General features: G+C 45.5%; 4 protein-coding genes across 8 annotated transcripts; 2 read left to right on the top strand and 2 right to left on the bottom strand.

The window, feature by feature from the left end:
- Window positions 1-166: 166 nt before the first annotated feature.
- rasd2 (RASD family member 2) lies at window positions 167-3,553 on the bottom strand. Its single transcript, XM_035615191.2, has 2 exons — window positions 931-3,553; window positions 167-826 (listed from the first exon to the last, which is right to left on the bottom strand). Exons 1-2 carry the CDS (start codon window positions 1,463-1,465, stop codon window positions 345-347), a joined length of 1,017 nt encoding a protein of 338 aa, XP_035471084.2. The 5' UTR covers window positions 1,466-3,553; the 3' UTR covers window positions 167-344.
- A 1,592-nt stretch (window positions 3,554-5,145) lies between these two features.
- On the top strand, window positions 5,146-15,780 carry epn3a (epsin 3a). Of its 3 annotated transcripts, none has more exons than XM_035615175.2 (11): window positions 5,146-5,680; window positions 7,808-8,571; window positions 10,891-11,009; window positions 11,710-11,787; window positions 12,237-12,329; window positions 13,067-13,150; window positions 13,497-13,626; window positions 13,853-14,017; window positions 14,107-14,190; window positions 14,286-14,522; window positions 14,800-15,780. In XM_035615175.2, the coding sequence occupies exons 2-11, from the start codon at window positions 7,974-7,976 to the stop codon at window positions 15,093-15,095; spliced, it is 1,884 nt and encodes a 627-aa protein (XP_035471068.1). In that variant the 5' UTR covers window positions 5,146-5,680; window positions 7,808-7,973; the 3' UTR covers window positions 15,096-15,780. The 3 variants fall into 3 exon arrangements, with proteins under 3 accessions (XP_035471068.1, XP_035471066.1, XP_035471070.1); XM_035615173.2 differs by having other exon boundaries at window positions 5,148-5,680; window positions 13,850-14,017; XM_035615177.2 differs by lacking the exon at window positions 11,710-11,787 and having other exon boundaries at window positions 5,150-5,680; window positions 13,850-14,017.
- A 6-nt stretch (window positions 15,781-15,786) lies between these two features.
- On the bottom strand, window positions 15,787-18,151 carry arl16 (ADP-ribosylation factor-like 16). Of its 2 annotated transcripts, XM_035615198.2 has the most exons (5): window positions 17,896-18,151; window positions 17,295-17,350; window positions 17,080-17,199; window positions 16,862-16,977; window positions 15,787-16,726 (listed from the first exon to the last, which is right to left on the bottom strand). In XM_035615198.2, exons 1-5 carry the CDS (start codon window positions 18,011-18,013, stop codon window positions 16,561-16,563), a joined length of 576 nt encoding a protein of 191 aa, XP_035471091.1. In that variant the 5' UTR covers window positions 18,014-18,151; the 3' UTR covers window positions 15,787-16,560. The 2 variants fall into 2 exon arrangements, with proteins under 2 accessions (XP_035471091.1, XP_035471092.1); XM_035615199.1 differs by lacking the exon at window positions 17,896-18,151 and having other exon boundaries at window positions 17,291-17,350.
- A 16-nt stretch (window positions 18,152-18,167) lies between these two features.
- Window positions 18,168-20,338, top strand: LOC118288739 (fructosamine 3 kinase related protein). 2 transcript variants are annotated; one of them, XM_035615193.2, is made up of 6 exons: window positions 18,168-18,464; window positions 18,646-18,729; window positions 18,935-19,022; window positions 19,142-19,224; window positions 19,372-19,494; window positions 19,585-20,338. In XM_035615193.2, the coding sequence occupies exons 1-6, from the start codon at window positions 18,324-18,326 to the stop codon at window positions 19,921-19,923; spliced, it is 858 nt and encodes a 285-aa protein (XP_035471086.1). In that variant the 5' UTR covers window positions 18,168-18,323; the 3' UTR covers window positions 19,924-20,338. The 2 variants fall into 2 exon arrangements, with proteins under 2 accessions (XP_035471086.1, XP_035471085.1); XM_035615192.2 differs by having other exon boundaries at window positions 18,174-18,464; window positions 18,646-18,797; window positions 18,935-19,026.
- Window positions 20,339-20,777: the final 439 nt, after the last annotated feature.

Genomic DNA, 20,777 nt, shown 5'->3' with positions numbered 1-20,777 from the left:
AGGCGATGATCAGGTGTTTACATCATCACTTGAGAACAATTGATCGCCTGTGCCATCTATGGTCATAATCTGACAGTGTCTGTCTCCATCACCTGTTTCATTATTCTGCTACGTCTGAAAATGAAATACAGTGATTGTGATGGATTGAACACACAACACACATGGCAATTAGAAATAACATGTTTTATTGTGTGATAGTATAATACAGTTAATAACATATATAGGCTACAAAAAAAAGAATATGAACGCACTGGTCCAGCCAAGTGCCAGGGAGTATAACTCCTCACATGATATGACATTGCAGCATACTACTGCAATTGGTTCTGATCGAGAAGATGCACAATTCATTGAATCTGACACTTCTCTGGTTTGTTGTGCTTGGTGCTTGATCCAAGCACCAGCCGCAGGTCGCTAGTGAAGCTCGGGCGGCTCGCCAGGGGCTCCAGGGCGGCGCGGGGCGACCGATCCCGCCTCCCGCCCCGCAGCGACTGGACGGGCACGAGCTGATGCCGAGACGGACAGGTCTCGTCGGGCAGTCCGCCCAGAGCGGCGAGGGCCCTGAACGCGCCGTCCAGTCCGGAGCCGTCTTTCGCCGACGTCTCGAAGAAGGAGACCTCGTCGCCGACGGTCTCTGCCACCTCCGAGCAGCTGACGGCTCTCTGCGCGTCCAGGTCCGCCTTGTTGCCGCACACGACGGCCGGCGCTCTCGCGGGACTTTTTAATTTCAGTAACTTGGCCTTGGCATCTTTGATCTCCTTCAGCAGCTCACCGACTTCACCCAGGGAGTCTTTGTCGTCCAAACTGAAGACGAGCAGAAAGATGTCACCTGGAGAGAAAAGGGGCCAAGGGTGGTTCAGATAAAAGTCGAATTTAGGTCATCACAATCTCCATAATCAATAACACTGACATCAATACAAGATGCTGGCTCACCTGTCAGGATGGATAATCTCCGTTTCGCAGGGAAGTCCCTCTCACTTGAGGCGTCCAGGAGATCCACCTGGTACGCCTCTCCTCCAATGTGGAACAGCTTTCTGTGGAAGTCCTCGGTTGTCGGTTCATAACGTTCTTCGAATTCGCCGCCCAAGAACCGCTGGAGGATGTTGGTTTTGCCCACTCTGGGCGCGCCAAGCACAACTATTCTGCGACAGTTCCGGGGCTTGGTCACACCCAGCTCCAGCAGGTCCATGGGGCTCTTTTGGAGTCGATAGCCCGACGCCTGCTGCTTGCCAGAACTCAAGGACCTACTCACAGCGGCTCTCTTATCCTGTTGTCTCCAGCGCTCTTTAAGGCTCTTGATGATGCCCATGCCCGTCTTCGATATGTCTGAGAGGTGCTGGGGCACCGGGGTCAGGGCTGCGCTCTGCAGGACTGGGTGGGTATGGTGTGACTGGTGAAGCCCGGTGAGAGAGTTGAACATTTCAAAGATGCCATCAACGGGAAGGTAAAACTTCTCAGCTGTGTTCATCTCTGTGTTCTTCCCCGGGGGAACCAGGAGGCTGTCACCGTCTTACCAGCCCAGCTGCTTCTCCATGTGTGCTCGGACGCGGAGCTGAGTGCCCTCTCTTTATACACCCACACCGAGCACCAGATCCTGCGTCACAGAGTCTCATCCAGAGCGCAGTCCTTTTATAGAAGCACAAAGAAGATCTCTCTCGCTCTCCCCTCCTCTCAAAAAAAAAGATCTCCACTCTAAACTGTTGTACTTTTCCTTTGAAGAAACAAGCTCTTGATGAATCAGTACATTTTTACATTTTCACCTGGTGTGCTGCAGCTTTTTCAAATGCGTTCGAACTGATTCAAAATCCGAGTGAAAATATGCTTTTGTACATTTTGTTCAGACGATCTGATCCATTCAAACAAGGTACTGGTCTATTTTTAGTGCCTTGTTCAGGTGTCTCTCACCTCATTAGGGATAAATGGATGTATGAACTGGTGGACGGTTTCCAGATAATGGCCCCAATCGCTGTTGTCATGGACACTACACGCACTATTGAATTGTATTCATTCTCCCCTCTGAGAATTATGTCAGGGTGACAACTGTGTTTCCCCCCACTTTTACTGTGGCCAGTTACTTTAATGTAATTTTGTCAAATCTTATCTATTTTTAAATGATGTGACACTCAGAAATGCAAGCCTGCACTGCCTGACATTGCCTGGATTTTGTTATTCATGCGACGCTATGAACACTACTTGCATATTGTCCCTAGTTGCTGCGGTGATCACGACGTGTTAGGGCTGGAGACAGCTCTTTCTCTCTGCTCTATGATTCACGAGGCTTGATGGTGAGTCTTCCGCAGCACCGGCAGCGTCAGCAAATGTTCTCTGATCCGGTGTTACCCCACTGTATGAAGTAACAGGAACCATGTGTAAGGGAATAACATGGATGCTTTCGTTTGCATCAGCGGTTTAACACTCAAGAGTGAAGGTTTTAGCGAGGGAACACAGAGGAAGATGAAGGAAACATCATTCCTTCATGCCTGACTATAAAGTACTGAGCTGAACACGAATAATGCGTTGCAGTAACCAGCACATATTAAATAACGGCAGCTTTTTCTCCGTCAGGCCGTCCTTTTTCACGAACCAAGGCCACTCGGAATCAACAGCCCACATGATAGTTTCTTCTTGGAAACCCACAGAAAGGGTTGGATATTCTGTCATGAGAACAGGCTGACTGCCAAGGAGAGTGCTATCTCGTTTCAACTAGTGCAGTTCAGTGCTGCAGCTAAAAAAAACAAAACATGTTGTAATGGAAAATCTAAGTGTTGCATCATTGATGATCTATTGATGGATGACCTGTGTTATCCTCAGATATAATTGGGCTTTTAAATACGCTGTAAAATGAGAGATATATTTATGATCGATATATTTGTGGGCTCTAGGAGCCCCAAGGATTATCTTGTCAGATGAAAGAATCATTATAATTTTATAATTTCTGTAAATATGTTTTAAACTGTCACCTCTGTATGGATAAGACCTGAAAAAGCATTAGATTTTCAAATGCTTTTCATGCAGCACATCCCCTCCCAAATCCGAGATTTGTCTATCGGTAGGGAGTTTGATGTCTCTAAGAACAAAACAATCCGAAAAATATCAGAGATTTTCTTTTTTCAGGAACAAAGGAATATATCGTTGCCTATATTTGTTCAAATATAGCTAATATAAAATATCAAAGAATAGATAATGTCAACAAAACACAGGAGTTAACACAACAACCTCAACTGTAATCTACCTTGGTGCACAACACACTCCTGTATCATTGTTATTGCCAAACCACTCAGGGTCACAGTACAACGTCATAAACTGAACTAATGGCTTTAATTTGCATATGCGCATGAATATATCAAATCACTTTAATCATCAGCGCATCAAGCCACTTACTGGAGAATCATCTTAAATGTCACATGGTTCACTAAAAACACCAAAGTGCAAAAGTATGAGACATAACGACGTCATTCGTGTGATTCCTGAGGTCTGTTCAACTACCAGCTTCGCCAGGAGATGAACACGCACGCACGCACACACACACACACACACACACACACACACACACACACACACACACACACACACACACACACACACACACACACACACACACACACACACACACACAATAACAGTGTCAGCAGAGAACCAGAGGAGAGATATTTCCACAACAAGTGAAGTGCAACTTAATACACACAGCTTTCCAAACCTCCAAACTGCACTTCCCCTAATTTATATTTTAACAGCCTACATCGCACTGTATTTGATATTGTATATTTTATTTGTTATTGTACATAGTATTTCTATTTCATCTTATTTGCTTCATGTTCTATTTTCTATTCTTATTGTTTTTGTGTCTTCCCAGTGTGCTGCTGTGTCAAATTTGAATTTCCTCTCAGAGGGATCCATGAAAATCTTATCTCATCTTATAAAATATCACAGGAGCAGTCAGAGGAGAGCGCAGCCTCCTCAAAACACCACTAGGTGGCAGCAAAAAAAGAGTGGCCTCAGGATCCTTGAGTGCACAGGAATGTTTGGCTTTACATACATGTATGTATACACATATATATCTATATATATATAAATGTATATGTATCAAAAAACACACAAGCAGTCACATTTTCCCACCACTGCAACATGTCGCTGCTGGGCAGTCTAGTAGGCCGCTGATATTTATTAGTCCTCTCACCTCCCCCTCTGTTTTCCCAGACCTTGCCTGCATGACTCCCCCTGCACTGACCTCGCCAGGCCTTTGTTGGGAAACAAAGACTGCTCAGGCATCTGTTTTCAGGAGAAATAAAGACACAGGGTGGCAGGACAGAGGGGAAAGGGAGGGCCGGGCCAGCAGAGGTGTGTATATATATATATATATATATATATATAAAGTTGAGCTCGACCTATCTGATCAGTAGGAGGGGGGCAGGTTTGCAACCAGGAACGCTCTGAGCAAACTTGATCGAACCTTTAATCAGACCTTTAGAACCCCCCCCCCCCTGAAATGAAGATGTGCTCACTATGCTCAGTGAACTTTTGGTTCCTGTACACTTTACCCTTCCGTCGTCGTCGTCTCCAAGAGTGTTTGCCTTTGTTCTTTCAAGGTGGAGCTGGTATTTCCTGTATATCCTGCTCAGTCGACCCAGCCACTCTTCTTTCCTCCCGCTTCTTCCCTCAGTTGGGTAATCATTATTCACTCAACATTTCGCCACACGAGCCTCTCTGTACTACTACGGACAAACAACTTGTGGTCGAGTGGGGGGGGGTACATTGGACCATGGCACTGGATGCGAGCCAGTGTACACACACAGAGAGAGGCCGGGTGTAGTGCAGAAGGATATGACTTGGGACCTAGACCCATTAGTGCTGATGAATAAGTAAAGAGCAGAGATGCAGTGATGAAGCTGCCGGAAAGGAAATGTGTGGTTCTTTGTACAGTCGAATCCCTCTGGGACGACGCAGCCACTCGGCTGCCACAGCAAGTTTCCTTTCTGAAATCTGTAGGGCAACTGTAGTGTCTGTGATCATATTTAAAGGTTTTTGTTGTTCATTTTTTGTTGCTTGCAGGGATTGTCACACTGGTGATGCCCTGGACTCGGGGGGGGGGGGGGGGGGGGGGGGGGGGGGGGGGGGGGGGGGGGGTGCGAGCAGCTTCATTTGAACGACAGAAAGCTGCGCTGCTGTCAGCCTACTGTCTCCTGCCCTCGCCGCCCAGTGCGTCACGACGGTGTCCAGCTCTCGTCCTGAGATCACCTGCTCCTCCAGTGGGCACTGGATGCTTCTCCAGCAGGAGGTGAAGGGGTTAAGTCTGACTCTGCATGCACAGAGCAGGCCTCCCTCCTCCCTCCCTCCTCCCCTCGTCCCTCTCCATCCATTCTCGCTGTGTGCATTTCTGTGTGTGTTGGAGTTTCCAGGGGGGCGAGGGGCTACGCCATCTGCAAGCCCTGCGCCTGGATTTGTGATATGCGCACACACACACACACACACACAACTTAGTTTGATAACAACACCAGGGCACCGCCTCGCGTTCGTTTTTGGATTCAGTCGGACTACATAGGCTCTAAACATCTTCCCTTTTGGTTTCAACTGGTTCCTTCCCCGCTCTGTCCGAAAGCTCGGTCGGGACATGCCGAGAGGCGTTTCTTCCTCCAGCCCGGAGCCTCCCCAAGTCGGGATCCCGCTGACGCGCCATGGCATGACGGTAAGGAGGGGGAAGCGGGCAGCCGGCTCGTTGCGGCTCTGATGGCTCCGTATCGCCATGTCGAGCTTTCAACTTTTCAAAGTCGGGAACGAAGCTGAGTCACGGTCACACACACACACACACACGGACACGGACGCGTCACCTACCCGACGTTCCCATTTGACGCAGCGTGCGGCACGACGGGCCCACTCCGGCCGTGGCACAGAAGGGGACTTGTGAGAGAGACACGTTGAATCGGGACGTTAGTTCCTCGGCACATCTGCAGGACGCGCACGGGTCGGACGTGGACACGTACCTGGTGGAGCATGTGGGCCTGGTGTGGGAGCAGGTTTCACTCTGCTGCCCATAGAGAGAAAGAGAGTTGGGACGGAATGCTCCATACTCGACTGGTTAATGTGGCGCGCGGCAGAGCAAGAATATATGTATAGATCTATAGATCTATAGATCTATTACAGATGAATTGAATGTTCCAAAAGTCAATTCTAAAGTACTTTTATGAGACGTGTGACCGTGTCAAGGTCACAAGTCGCACTCGGACGGTACGAGAAGTCTGTTGTTGCTCAGGAAAGAAAGAGGGAGTGAGCTCACTGCTATCAGTTGGACTTCTGTGATAACATTACTAGAATAGTGTGCATACTCCTGTCAAGGGGCCCACAGCCCCCCCCCAATGGGACCTTATCAGTAGGCTACCCTAAATATGCCTGATTTCATGATCCATGCATTATTCCCTGGGAAATTTGTGAATATTAAAAAAAAAAAAAAAGAAGCCCCGCCCTATCTCGCAATGTTAAAGAAAGTGATAAAATAAAAAACCCGGATCCACCCATTTGTCCAGATCCATGCCGTGAGACGGATGGACATGGTCAGTTTTAAACACTAATTGTAATCTCACCCCTTCATTTTGCAGTGGCCATATCTGTACCACAGTTACATCATAAAAAGTGTTGACGGAAAAGTCATGGAACCTCGTGATAATCCCATTAAATCGCTCAAATTTGACAGGAACACAACAGGGTCCTTTCTTGGCCCGCGCCCTATCCTTCCAACTAGTTTCGTGGAAACCCGTTCACCAGTTCTAGTAATCCTGCTGACTGACCAGTGATCTTTACTATGAGTGTTATCGCTACAGTGATGGAGGCATCCAGATTTTTAAAAAAGCACATCTTTCTAATAGTTGTTCCTCTCACCACCTCTTGATGATCTGTTTGCGGCCCCTGTTACAGCACAGGGAGCTCTCTCAATAATAGTGTGTTAGATATTTCAGGCGAACCTATACTGCAGTCACCTTTCTACTCCTACTGTAACACAGTCGCATCGGATATTTTTGTAAATGCTCACTAATGCCACAAGCTTTTGACTCGTGAGTGAAGGAGCCGATCCTTCATCCATCTCAGAGCTTAGAAACATTACACAGATGTGGGAGTGACGAGTTGTTGGTTCAACTGACTCATTTCCATGACTACACGGGACAAAGTTCAATGTCTAGGGCGAATGAACTGCTCTTTCTCTACTGTATGATCTTAAATTACTGAAGTAAGATTAAAAAGTACAACTGAGTCTGGTGGACCACGTGTGAGTGTGTTTTTTGGTGGTTAAGCTGCTCTCACATTTTTTGAGTCTTCCAATACATTCCAAGTTCTAATGCGGCCGCTGCGCTGATGTAATCAGGCCAGGAAAGCCCCTCCCCTTCTCTGATAACACTGAGGTAAAACAGAAAAGGTTGGGCTCTCATTCTGAAACTAATATTTGCCTTTCAGGTAAGAAATATCTATTATTATGCTAAATTGAATGTAGGAATAGCTGAGAGGCTGATCATTGCTTACTTAGGAACAATGCGCTGTATGCGCTCACACAGATCTCTTCAAGTTGTCTCAGGGACAAAATACGCTCAGGTGTTGTGTTTCACTTTGCTTGGACGTGCTGACTTGTTTCTCTCTCCTTCCAAAAACAATTGTAGTGAAAAGAATGTGAGAGTTGAGCTCTATAGTGACTATAGTTTACAAGAGTAGGATGTGTTGCGTTTGTTACATGAGAGAAAGTTCACTTATGGGTTTTACATAAATATAATAAAGTCTGGTCGGGTTCAAGTCTTTCTGTAAATCTAATTTGTGCGATCTTCTCCGGCAGGAACACTCTTGTGGACGTCTGTGAAGTTACCTAGGGGAGGACGACTTCATTGCATTTTTCCGCTGACCTCAGCTCTAACGAGCCGACTTGCCCGAGGCGACACAGCGGGCTGGCCTGCTGTCAGACTTTCCTGAATTGGTCCCACCTGTAAAACACCACAGCCATCATGCAGACCTCGTCGCTCCGCCGGCAGATGAAGAACATGGTCAACAACTACACAGAGGCCGAGATCAAGGTCCGAGAGGCCACCTCCAACGACCACTGGGGGCCTCCCAGCACGCTCATGTCCGAAATCGCAGACCTGACCTTCAACGTGGTGGCTTTCGCCGAGGTTATGGGTATGATCTGGAAGCGGCTTAACGACCACGGTAAAAACTGGCGCCATGTTTACAAGGCACTGACCCTAGTGGACTACCTGATCAAAACGGGCTCAGAGTCCGTGGCCCAGGAGTGCCGCGAGAGCATCTACACCATCCAGACACTGAGAGACTTCCAGTACATCGACCGGGACGGACGTGACCAGGGCATCAATGTCCGAGAGAAGGCCAAGCAGCTGGTGGTTCTGTTGAGGGACGAGGAAAAGCTGAAGAAGGAAAGGAGCCAGGCACTGAAGACCAAGACGCGCATGACCGGGGTCAGCAGTAGCTCAGGCTCTGGATCCTTGCCGCCTCCTTACCCAGGACACCGCAATAGCCAGCCCAGCTCAGCAGGGGTCTATGGGGATGACTCCAGGAGGTGCAGGGGCTCACCATCCTCCTTTAACTGTGAGTAGCAGACACGTCTCTCAGTGACATCACTTCATACACCCTTCATGGAACACGAAAGACATCCTCAAAAGTAACGTTACTTTAGTCCCTCAAAGTACTCAATTATCTGAAGCTGCTTTCAGACGTGCACTGAAGTCCGGGCATTTTCCTGAACTTTTTCCGGAAGGCCGCTGTGCTAGAACGTAGATTTCCATAAATGTTCCCATGGAACTTTTCCTGCCATCCCTCGGGCAAAAATTTCCGAGAGAATGTCCCAATGAGTGGGCGATCGACCCAGATGCCACCCCTTGTCTGAACGTCTCCCAAAATGTTCCTGCTGTTGTGTACACATCTGACTGGGGAAAATCTCCTGCTGCTTTCTTCACATGTGAACGGCAAACTCTGGAAAAAGGTCCGGACCGCGCAGCTTGAAAGATAACAGATATTTCCTGTGGCGTGTGACCTGTGATGTGTCAGGAGCACACACATGACACAGGTCATGGGTCTCGGTCATCAGTTATCAGTTATCTCAAGATTGTCCTCAAGATGCTCTGTCAGTTATGTATTTCTGCTCGTGATTTTGATCTTGTCGTTTCTCACCTCTGACTTTTAAGATTTTTTTAATTTTAATTTTTAGACCAGCAGCAAATTCAAACATTTGGTCCATTTAAGTGCTATTTGCTAGTCCCTTTGTGTCGAAATAGAAAGTTATTTGAGTTTTTCTTTCTACTGTCAGTTGGACATCTGCATTCCTCTCATTCTCCCATTTACTGTCACGTCAGCTAAACTGGATTTTCAAAAGAGAGGAGGCCCTGTTTGTGCTAGTTTCAGTCAAATGTGAAACCACAACCGGTTGGCAGGTTTACTTGCGGTGATGCTTTCTCTCCTGCCACTCCAATGATCATGATTCGGTCAACGCATTCATTTTTTAACTCTAGCAAACGATTTGAACTTAAAAACATACCGGGCAAAAGCATTGAGTAGTTGCGTGTAGCATTTGTGTGTAGCATGTATTTTTGTGTTTGCGGGGTCCATGTGGTGAATGGTGTTGAACGAGAGATGCTGGTGAGCAGCCGGGCCGTGGCTTCACAAAGGCACCAGTTATTCTGTCATAGTTTACTGTCTGTGGCTTGTTTGGTGGTGTAACCAGTTATGCCCACAGATGCTATCTATCATCACCAATCTCACAAAAGTCCCTTTTCAACAATACATTTCCACTTCTCACTCTCATTTTCCTCTTTTTTTGGGGGGCCAGGGGAAACATGAGGCTATTTACATCCTCCAAGCTCTTGATCCACATTTCAGTGTTGCGACAATAATAGAAAAAAAACAAACAACATTACGCCTTGAAATTCGCAGAGGAAATTAATCCATCTGATAACACTTCAGAATGCTCTGTTTGAAGCCACAGTTCAGACAGACAGAGGCTTTCAGGCTGGTTAATCTTAACAATTTCACACTCCAGCGCACGAAGCAAGTAATTAAAATCACTTGGTCTTTATCCAAATAGGTGCATACAGCACATGCTGCAGGTGTTTGAATACTTGAAAGGTGAGTTAGTGTGCACACACACGTGCCTTATTTGTCCTTGGCCTGTGTCAATGTCCAACACTGCACAGCAGCAGCACAGCTCCTTTCTCTGCTCGAGGTGAGTTTTAAAGGCCAAAGCCGAGAACAGTGGTCGTCTGTTGGAGATTCCTGGGCACCGGCGCACGGTTGAAGTGTTGGTGCTGATGGATGACATGGGTGTGGGTCAGGAGGTTGGCAGCAGCTAATTGATAGCGAGCTTTCCGGCTCGGATGGGGGGGATATTGAAGGGCAGCAAAGTGGAAATGATGGGTTTTCTGAGAGCGGACTTTGCCAGCGTGTGGCCTGCTGCTCTCTTTTAGCCCCGTGACCCACAGACCCACAGTCTGGCACCGGGACTGACCCATCCCTCCCCTTACCTCCTTAAACCTGAACCTGAATCCTGGATCCCACCCAGAGGTTTCGGGGGGTAATAAGGTGGGCCCCATTCCAACCCATCCATTCCTCTCCCCCTTCACCACCCTAACTCTCCACACAGGCACGCCATTGTTCTCGGTGCAGGCCGAGTGAGGCAGACCGTGGCAAGCAATGCCAGCAAATGCCTTAAACAACAGGCAATAGAAAAGAAAATTAACATGCAACAACAGTGCCAGCCCCTTTTTTGACATTAAAAAACAGCCTAAAGTGTTTCTTTCTTAGCTTTCTCCTCCTTTTTCCATCTGTTCATGTTCCTGTCTATATCCTTCTGCTCCCCCACCCAGTTTACTCGGTAAACACCCAATTCTCTCTGCTCTTCCTCTGTCTCTGCAGCATCCTCTTCCTCTCCTCATCTCGCTCCGGACCTGGAGCAAGCTCGGCCCGCGACCAGCGGAGAGGAGGAGCTGCAGCTGCAGCTGGCCCTGGCTATGAGCCGAGAAGAAAGTGAAAAGGTACCGCATACTGAGATAATACACACACACACACACACACACACACAGCACAAACCCTCTTGACCTTAAAGCACATGCGCCTGACAGAAAGAGGCTTCTTAGCTGCCCTGCCGCTGACGTGTCACGTTGTAATTCTGCAGTAAAAACTGTAAAGAGCACATGGGCTTGGACGCTCTCAGTCACGGCGGTGATGCACTCCCGCTGCCTCTTACTAGGTCACCGTTTCCCAGAACCCTTTCACAGAAAGTGATATCATCGACTCGGCCCCTGGTGTGGTCAGTAATGACACTTTGACCACTCGGCGTGAGCGCGGCTGAGGAGCGAGGACGCTGTGAGTGAAATAGTGAGAAGCCAGGCAGGATGTGTGCATTGATTCACTCCTGAGCACCCACACTTCTCCCCAGTCACCATGGCAATGGCAGCCGTTGCCCTCTGTGACTTTGCTCGGCTGCTATTGGAATATATTACGGTGCACAGCGCTTTTCCGCTTCTGTAATCAAAGAAATCAGCTGTGATTTTGAGGATCAAATTGTGGTTGATATACATAGATCTCTGCTTATGTTCCTTTCTTTTGAATCACCTCAAATCATTGTATTCTCTTAATAATTTCATGAATGAATCACTTCAACAAAGTCGAGTATGATTTGACCCCTTTCCCTTTGATTAGTCTTCCCCCTTAATCCTTCCTGCTTGACCCTAGCCACCTCCCCCTGTGGACATTGATGAACAGACCCAGCTCCGGATCGCTATGACTCTCAGCAAGGAGGAGGCACAGAAGGTATAAGTACACTGGGAAAGGGGGACGCTCCATCCTTCGCTTCATGTACGCTACAGCACACCCCGCGTTGCTGCGTTCACTAAAACCAGCATCACAGCCCAAAACAACTGCATGTGCTACTCACTTTCTCTCCTCTCTAGATTATCACAACGACCTCCCTCACTCACTTTTAAACGGCAAAAGGACAAACAACTTTTTCTCCAGACACTAATCAGTTGTAGGTTCTTCCTTCTGTTCCATTAACCTCTAGATCTCTCCTCTTAGTCCAGTAGTGGGAGATGCCCATCTCAGCCACTCTGACCTATTCTGGCGTGGTGTTATGGAAGGGGGAAAAAGTGGTCAACCCCTTTTACTCGACTTGGGACACCCATAGAAACTGCATGTAATGCACTGTGAGGATGTCCGAGAATGGTTTCTGATTCGCTCTCCCCCGGTTTACACCCACACAGCCAGTCCAATGTGCACCTGCTGCCCCGGTGGATATGGATGAGGACACCCAGCTGCAGTTAGCCCTGAACCTGAGTAAGGAGGAGCACCAGCAGGTAGGGTTGCATGAAGTTGTGGAGTCGCTACCTTGTAATGCTGTCGACACTCTACAAGAGTTTAGAAACACTTAACACACAGTGAGAACACTTCTAGACTTACTCATAGATTTAACAAGTGACTTTTGTCAAATTACAACTGCAGAAAAAACACATGATATCCAGGTCAAAAAGGATCGCAATCAGATTTACCAATATGACGTTTGATCTGAATCACTTGACACACACTCACACTGGAAACATGTCAGTCACCGTGACCTCATCAGGATTATAGTTGGATGAACATTTTCTATAAAATGTCAAACATATTTCCACACCTGTGTCCTCTGATGTACCTCTCGCATTCCTATCATTCTTTTCTATAATACCAGACAACCATTGTACCCCACTGCTCTCTCTCTCTCTTCCTGTGTCTCTCACTTGTCTATCCGCTCCCCTCTTTTCTCTCTCTCTCTATCTGTGTCAGTACACTGTAGCACAATAGAGCTGCTCTGTAAGCCACCACAGTGATGCTCTCCTCTATTTGACCAGAGAAGTTTCTGGTTTGTGCCCATTACACACATCCAACACTGTGTCATATGTTGCCTAGGAAAAAAAAAACACAAAAAAAACAACCAAGCCCACTTTTGTGCCTCAGTGCGCTGCCATGTTATTATTATTATTATATGATGTGACAATATGTGAATTTTGCTGGAAGCTGCCCTCAAAGGCAACCATGTGACTCTTTCTGTTGACAGGAACAACTCAGTCGCCAAGGGGACGAGTCGATGCTCCAGAAAGCTTTGGAGGAGAGCAAGCGCCAGTTGGAGTCCAAAGGCGGGGTATGAAATATTGGGGTATGGAATATCTCAACGGGGGTGATGAATTACAAATACACATTTGAGAGCAGGCTTTTCTTGCCCCAGGGAATCACAACCAAGTGGACCATAATTCTTTATGAGGATGATGATGATGATGATGGTAACAGGCAGAGTTATTGACTCTGGTCAGGTTTTATTAGCTCAACCCTTGATTATGGTGTCAAAATGTCAAAACGGTTTGTTTATGAAAGTGATAAATATGTCAAGTTAGCTGGCGTGCAGTCATTAAGGACTATAGAATGATTAGTGAGCACTGAAGCAATATAATGAAGTGATTTTTTTTTCTCTTTCTCCTTGATGTGGACAGACCGCCTTCATGGACCTGGTAGATGTTTTTGCAGTGCCCTCAGATCTGCCTTCTGGTGACCACAGCTGGAATAATACCGCACAGCAGGCGGCAGCACGACCTGGGGGCACAGACCCATGGGATGCCCTGGGTGAGCCTGGAGTTAGCTACTTCCCATGACTAAAACTGGAGTGTAAATAATATCTTGTAAATCAGGGTCATGAACTATTTTTTCTAAGGACAGCAGCATTTGTAGCCTCATCAATTTCAGGTATCGGTATACTGACTGAAAATGTTTCATATTTGTCGTAGAATTAGTTCTGCTCACATGCCGTGATAAACTTTCTCTTTATTTTCCCTCTCTGTTTTCAAAGAAGGCAGCACTAACATCCAAAGAGTGGATTCTCCATGGATGGTGCCACCCACGTCCAGCAGCCCTCCCCCACCATGGGAGCCCCCGACTGAACCCTGGGATGTCCCACCGAGCTATGTCTCCAGCCTCAACACCACCGGCGGCGTGTGGGCTTCCCCTTCAAACACAGGTGAGTCGTAATGTGCAAGTGCCAGCCAAATAAGACAAAGGGGAGATATTTGAAATTAAGTATTTTACAATGTTTAAATGTGTTTATAGCTTCCCCGAGAGTTGATCCTTTCTCAGCCCCATCAGAGGGAACTGCACTTGCAGGAGCTTTTGCCCGAACTGGAAGCCCCTCCGGTAAAGCAAAGCGTTTTCATACTCATTCTTTCACTGTGGTTATGTGTTTCCCACATAGTTGTAATGTCAGGACTCTCTATTTTTCCTGCTGTTAGATGGGGATCTGTTTGATGAGGCCATGGATGGCGGTCAGGTGAATGTCAATGGCCGGGGGCAGTGCAGTCCAGAGCTCTTTGACCTGTCGTGTCTTGGGGAAAGTCTGGCTGCCCCTAGCCCTCGTACATGCCGGACTCCTGAGACCTTCCTGGACCCCACAGCAGCATCCTTGGTAAACCTGGACAGCTTGATCCCAGCAAATCCCCCAGGCAAGACCAAGAACCCCTTTTTATCAGGTATCTGTGATATTGTTGACTGGAGATTAAACACGCGTTATCTCAGGGGGAATTGGGTTCTTTGAAAGCTGTGAAACTAGATTTAAATCACTCTCGTGTTTTGCATAGTTGGATCCAGTTAATGAAAGATTATATGTACAGTACTGTCAATAATGTACTGGAGCATGTCTTACTTGAACTGTGTAGATTAATTCCTAGCTTCCATGTTGCCACTGTATTTCTGAAAGGAATTATATAAAATAAATAAATAATCTATTTTATTTTTCTCCCTGTCCAGGCCTGAGTGCCCCTTCAGCCACAAATCCATTCCAAACCGAGCAGCCCAAACTAACTCTGCATCAAATGGGCTCCGGCTCCACCTCTTTGGCTCCTCACAACACATCTCTTCCGTACAGCGCCTCCTTGCCTCTGCCCACGAGCCACCAGCCTGCCAGCCTCCCATCGTCACTCACCCACCCCACCCAGCCGGGTGTGGGCCTGCCAGGGAACCTCCCTGAGCCCTTGTTGCCCTTCTCTTCAGCCAGCACTCAGGGATCCCAGGCTGCACAGAGCAGTCAGAACCCTTTCTTATGAGGAACAAGTAAACTGGGGAGAAATCTTTTACGCAAAAAGAGAATTTCAGATTAGGTTACGCTCTCGAAATACCACTCTTAACTGCAGACCAAACTGTTGCCCCGAGGACTTTTATGAAAACCCTACTCTTAGTTGTTTTTATATTGTGGTATAATACAGTAATCCTTAGATTGATGCAAGATGGTTCTGCTCTTCACTAAAACAGCCTGTCCAGTCACAAATGCTGTAACAGAAGCACAGTTTGATAATATTTTGTTGTCTCTGCACATCCATTATAACCAAGCATATGTTTTGCGGCTTTTCAACGAGTCAACAGATCTGCTCACTCAAATGTCTGTATTATTGGCTTAGCTGCTGTCTTATTCCCTGGCTCCAAAAAAACCAAAACTGATTTCCATAAACTGGCAACAATTTTTAAGACATGTCCAGCCCTTGAAATGATACTACATTAAACTGCATCATTAATTCTGTGGCGCTTCTTTTGGACCAGAATTGATGAGAAACATTACTGTAAATATAATTTCACTATGAAAAAATTAATTGCTGGGGTTGAGTGAATGGAATTACAATTTGGGAGGACTGTACATATTTCAGAATGAACTACAAGCAAGGCGACAGTAGAAGATGTATGAATCTGAGTTTTTTCATTGCATGTGAACTCTCAAATATAAGGGTATAATTATGACACTGCTTCATTCTTTAGTTGTTTTATTGCTTTGCATTTCCTCATTTCCTTTGATGAATACATTTCACATGAAATCATCAGAACACAGGCACACACCCAGGGCAAATTCTGCCCCCTGCTGGTAATAACGCATTACTTCTATTCTGCATCCCATTATGATTAGAAGTCTATTAGTATTTGTTCTACACACTTAACCGTTTGTTAAAAATGAAGTACAAAGTTACTACATTCCAGATCACTTCTTTGAGTTGCATGAACTGTCCTCCGATGTTACAATGCCATGCGAGTCCTATGATGACATTGCCGTCAATCACGAATCTCAGCATTTCACTGTTTATTTATCTGGCATTTCGACTAGTGAAAGTGATCAGTAATAATAAAAAACGACCCTGTGGAAGGCCACAAACCAAAACACGTCAGTCTGCAATAAAGATGTTCTATATACTGCAAGTGTTGTTGGAGTTTTGACCCCTGACGACTTTTTGCTCCTCTCCGTTCACTTGGAAGAAGGTGAAGTTGTGTTGATGTTAAAAGGGTTGACCTTACAACCACAACGACACATCGCTTTCTCATTTCACCCGAATGGTATCAAAGACTTTTTCCTCTGGCCTCTTTTTCAGTGAGTCCAACACTGATCACATCACAAAGTCCTCTTAAAAATGTTGCGTAAACAGTCTTTGTGCACTGAGGGCACAAACGTCCTTTGCCAAAAGGCTTGAAACCATTAGTCAAAGTCCTGAGACAGCAGCATAATTTTTTAAGGAACAAACATAATTTGGATCACTTGACCGTGATAGACTCCAGCCAACTGAGAACCTCCTGAAGTCCTTGTCCAGAGCGGGCACTGAGCTCCAGTGTTGTGATTGGCTGAGTAGCAGATGCAATGATGTCATCCATTCTGAACAATGAGTTCATCTCTATAAGACTCATAGTGCAGGGCATGTCCCTGAAAAAGATTGGAATAAAAATAAGACGACGGCAAAGAACAACAGAATTATGAGATTGTATACAAGTCGGGTTGAACCTGCTGACTCTTGTGTGTGGCAAGTGAATGTAGGGATTAGTGCATATAGCGTGCTACCTCTTGTTGAAGAGAATGAGCACAGAGGCACTGCGCAGTGGCTCAGCAGAGAGTACCGACAGCAGCTGGATACAGGAGGAGGATACCTGAGAGATGTTGGCTAAGTCCACCATGAACTGAACAAACATAAAGAAACACTCAGTTGAATTATTCCAACAGAAAACTATTTGTTTCCATCATATGTGACAAACGGATGCAGTATGGATACAAAAACGTACCATGACGGAAGAGCAGTCTTTGAAGTAACTGGGCCATATAGGACCCATGCAGCCTCCCAGCTCTCTCACGGTCACCTTCTTCTTCTTCTTCAGCTTCAGGTCTGTCAGGTTGGTTCCTACCTGTGAACGATTAAAGAGATCAGATGGAATGTGTGAATCACATCAATGTTGAGCCTGCAAACTCTGAATTTAAAATATCTTTCATCATCACCTACAGTAGGCAGAGTGGGAGGAGTTGCCCCCAGTTCACCGAATCCATGTACAGTGAGCTGTGAAACAAAGGGGCTAAGAAAAGAATCCACAGGAGCCAAACTTGATATCAGCTTCACATGAAAACAAATAGCGACATTATTTAAACTAGTCTACTGTATTTGGTCAGTTACAAAAGCTGCATCTTAACAGCTGTAACATCATATCACTTATGCCGTTTACTTAACATGAATGTCCAGGTATGTTGTTTTGCAACTGCAGTCTAACAGGTGCAACATTACATGAGATGGCGAAAGTATATAGTTGCCAGTTTAGTAGTTAAAACTGCATTAAAAACAATGAGGGTAGGCTAAACAACAGACCGTGCAAAAGACACGCAGCGTTCTGTAATGCAATACAGTTCAAAAACACCACAAACCACAGGCTCCAAAATTATTACAGAAGTTGACGATACCTAGCTGGCAAGGTGGCATATAATGAGAACGTATGTGTTGACGTGAATGACTTTACACTAGCTACAGCAGCTAATCAGGCTAAACTAGCTAACACTTTTCAGTTGACAGTTCTATTCCCAGTTCGAAACGTTCATTTGGGCACAAAGGATATTTTGCAGACGTTTTAGCAACAGCGTTTTCCCGACGCCAGTCGCTCCGAGAAGCAAACACGTTTCATTTCTGGTCATCTCTGTTTTCCGGCAGCAGCATAGCAAAGCCGATGATAGCATGTGTGTAGCATGTAGCCGAGGTAGCCGACACCGGACATGGCACCATGGCGACGCTCATGTGACCGTGGAGCATCGCTCTGATAGGACGACGTAGACATCAATCATTGCGGAATTGTTTCTGATTCGTTACTGTCCCACCAGACTTTGTACAAACGGAAGAAAAACAACATTGTCGTCCCCTCGCTGGTTCGCACGACTGGAAAAACATCGACAACGCCCCCTAAACTACTGACAGTACAGTTATGCTGCGTTGTTGTTGATGTAGTTAGCACCACTGTATTTCTACCAGAATTGTTTCTGGCAAATAACCATGGAGGCAAAGTTAAAGACAGAGTTGGGGACAGCCGTGCTGAAGTCTACTGGTCACTCTGGAGGCGGATGTATCAGCGAGGGCCAGAGTTATGACACTGACACTGGGAGAGTGTTTGTCAAGATCAACCACAAGAGCGAGGTATTTCCAACCAATTATAGTGACATGTATATCAGTTGGTATCTATATGTGCTATTAGTCTGGATTGAAATGCATAACCAGTGAATAGGAGTTGTTCTTCCAGTTGTTCTAGCCACTGAACTTAGTACAGAACAATATTATAACTTGTAAGCTACGATGCTCACCTTTTTTTTTAATACAGGCCAAACGGATGTTTGATGGGGAGATGGCCAGTTTGGAAGCCATCTTAAAGACAGAGACTGTTAAAGTCCCCAGGCCTGTGAAGGTGATTGAGCTTGACACAGGAGGGTGTGTATTTGTAATGGAGCATCTGGACATGAGAGGTCTTAGCAAGTAAGAGCTCCCTCATACAAGTTGTTTAGCACTGAAACTGTATAATGATGACTCTTTACAGGCGGTATTGAAGCCCTCTTCCTTTTTTTTCTTCATCCTTTTAATGAAAATCTTTCTTTCCAAATCCAATTTTGTAGGCACTCAAAGCTGCTAGGGGAGAAGATGGCAGATCTGCATCTTCACAACAAGAGACAGTTGGAAAAATTGAAGAAAGAGCAGCAGACAGTGGGTAATTCACCGAAAACGATACTTCAGTACATGTAAATGTAGACAAATGATCCCTGACTGTATATTTATATGTTTAAATTTATATTTAGTATATAACTCTGTTCTGTGGTACACAGGAAAGGGAGCTGGACAGTCAGAGGTGGCTGTTGTTGGGAAATTTGGCTTTAGTGTACCTACATGCTGTGGATATCTACCACAGGTAAAAGTATATCTGTATACTAGGTAAAACTGGAATGTATTGTATATATTACATATGTGGTGCATGCATACTATTAATGGTCTCTAAGTCACTTCCAATCATCCTCAGCAGTATTACTGTATCCTTCTTTTTTCCATGTCTCTCCAGAGAAACGAGTGGCAGGATGACTGGGTGACATTTTTCTCCCAGCAGCGGCTGCAGCACCAGCTTGACATGGCGGAGAATTCTTATGGAGACAGGGAGGCTAGAGAACTGTGGGCCAAGCTACAGGTGCACCCTCATAAGAAACGAGCTTCACACAGTTTTATAATTGTGTCAGTAATCTGACAGTACAATTTACTCATGTGTGTTGTTCCACAGCTGAAGATCCCTCAGTTTTTCAAAGATGTGGAAATTGTCCCTGCTCTCCTCCATGGAGATTTATGGGGAGGCAATGTGTCAGAGTGTGCAGAAGGCCCAGTCACCTTTGACCCTGCTTCCTTCTATGGCCATTCAGAATATGAGCTGGGTATTGCGGGGATGTTTGGCGGCTTCAACAGCTCTTTTTACTCTGCTTACCATGAAAAGATTCCTAAAGCACCAGGCTTCGCAGAGAGAAACCAGCTTTACCAACTCTTCCACTATCTGAATCACTGGAACCACTTTGGGGGTGGCTACAGAAGCTCTTCATTGAGGATTATGAAGAACCTACTGAAATAACTGCACTCGCACTTATAAAAAGCTTCACAACTTAGTGTTAAACACAAACATGGTTTTATTATGTAAAAATCGATAGATGCTAATTTGACCAAAATTAATGTGGCTGCTTGTTGGAGAAAATAAACCATTTTAACATTGTAATATCTGTTATAGTGTGTGTCAAATCCAGAATCATGATAACAAAATTAATTCAGGACTGACTAGTCCACCCACATCAACTTTCTTTCAAAACTAGAAAAAAACAGAGCCCATATCTTCCAGTTTATATCTTCATGTGTATGATTTAACAAGGACACTTTAGTTATTAGTAATTTAATACTTTATGTATAAATGTATGTACATATGTGACTGTTGATGTCATGCAAGTGTAGCTATATAATAATCAATAATTGCAATATAATTAATCTTGAGATGATCCAAAGTGTTTGTCTTGTCTTACTCAATTTAGTTTCTGTCTGGTTTGAAAACTGGTGAATAAAAAAGTTAGACCTCCATCACCATCACCACCATCACCCTGTCACCACGATGAACAGTAGCTATAGCCTCAAGGAGAGGAGAGAAGTTAATGTGTGATGTCATCAATTTCTGAACTGTTCCATCATGATCCTGAGAAATAGGGATCAGTAGTGGGGATATTTTTTTTCTAATGAAAGAGTTAGTATTACGTTTTTATTACTATTTATGGTCACAATCTCCTTGTGTTGTTACCGAGCTGCACTTATATAATGGGAGTAAGTAAAACAAAGTCAGATTCTGTCGGTAATCAAATAATCTTTGATGATTTCAAACTAATTAATATAAGGACTAATATTAATGAGTCTATGTGTTTATTTAGTGTGACAAACCCTCCCTCT

The sequence above is a fragment of the Scophthalmus maximus genome, chromosome 17, assembly GCF_022379125.1.
Source record: "Scophthalmus maximus strain ysfricsl-2021 chromosome 17, ASM2237912v1, whole genome shotgun sequence".
In the NCBI taxonomy this organism is placed as follows: domain Eukaryota; kingdom Metazoa; phylum Chordata; class Actinopteri; order Pleuronectiformes; family Scophthalmidae; genus Scophthalmus; species Scophthalmus maximus.
This window is presented reverse-complemented; position numbering and strand designations above follow the sequence as displayed.

Excerpts from the sequence above, each read along its gene's own strand:
- epn3a (XM_035615173.2), top strand. The coding sequence starts at position 7,974 with ATGCAGACCTCGTCGCTCCGCCGGCAGATGAAGAACATGGTCAACAAC. Across the intron at positions 8,572-10,890 it reads CTCACCATCCTCCTTTAACT|CATCCTCTTCCTCTCCTCAT; the intron begins GTGAGTAGCAGA and ends CTGTCTCTGCAG. Across the intron at positions 14,523-14,799 it reads CAAGAACCCCTTTTTATCAG|GCCTGAGTGCCCCTTCAGCC; the intron begins GTATCTGTGATA and ends CTCCCTGTCCAG.
- LOC118288739 (XM_035615192.2), top strand. The coding sequence starts at position 18,324 with ATGGAGGCAAAGTTAAAGACAGAGTTGGGGACAGCCGTGCTGAAGTCT. Across the intron at positions 18,798-18,934 it reads GACATGAGAGGTCTTAGCAA|GCACTCAAAGCTGCTAGGGG; the intron begins GTAAGAGCTCCC and ends CCAATTTTGTAG. Across the intron at positions 19,495-19,584 it reads AACTGTGGGCCAAGCTACAG|CTGAAGATCCCTCAGTTTTT; the intron begins GTGCACCCTCAT and ends GTTGTTCCACAG.
- rasd2 (XM_035615191.2), bottom strand. The coding sequence starts at position 1,465 with ATGAACACAGCTGAGAAGTTTTACCTTCCCGTTGATGGCATCTTTGAA. Across the intron at positions 827-930 it reads GAGATTATCCATCCTGACAG|GTGACATCTTTCTGCTCGTC; the intron begins GTGAGCCAGCAT and ends TTTTCTCTCCAG.
- arl16 (XM_035615198.2), bottom strand. The coding sequence starts at position 18,013 with ATGCTATCATCGGCTTTGCTATGCTGCTGCCGGAAAACAGAGATGACC. Across the intron at positions 17,351-17,895 it reads GTTGCTAAAACGTCTGCAAA|AGCTCACTGTACATGGATTC; the intron begins ATATCCTTTGTG and ends CCTTTGTTTCAC. Across the intron at positions 17,200-17,294 it reads CTCCTCCCACTCTGCCTACT|GTAGGAACCAACCTGACAGA; the intron begins GTAGGTGATGAT and ends AATCGTTCACAG.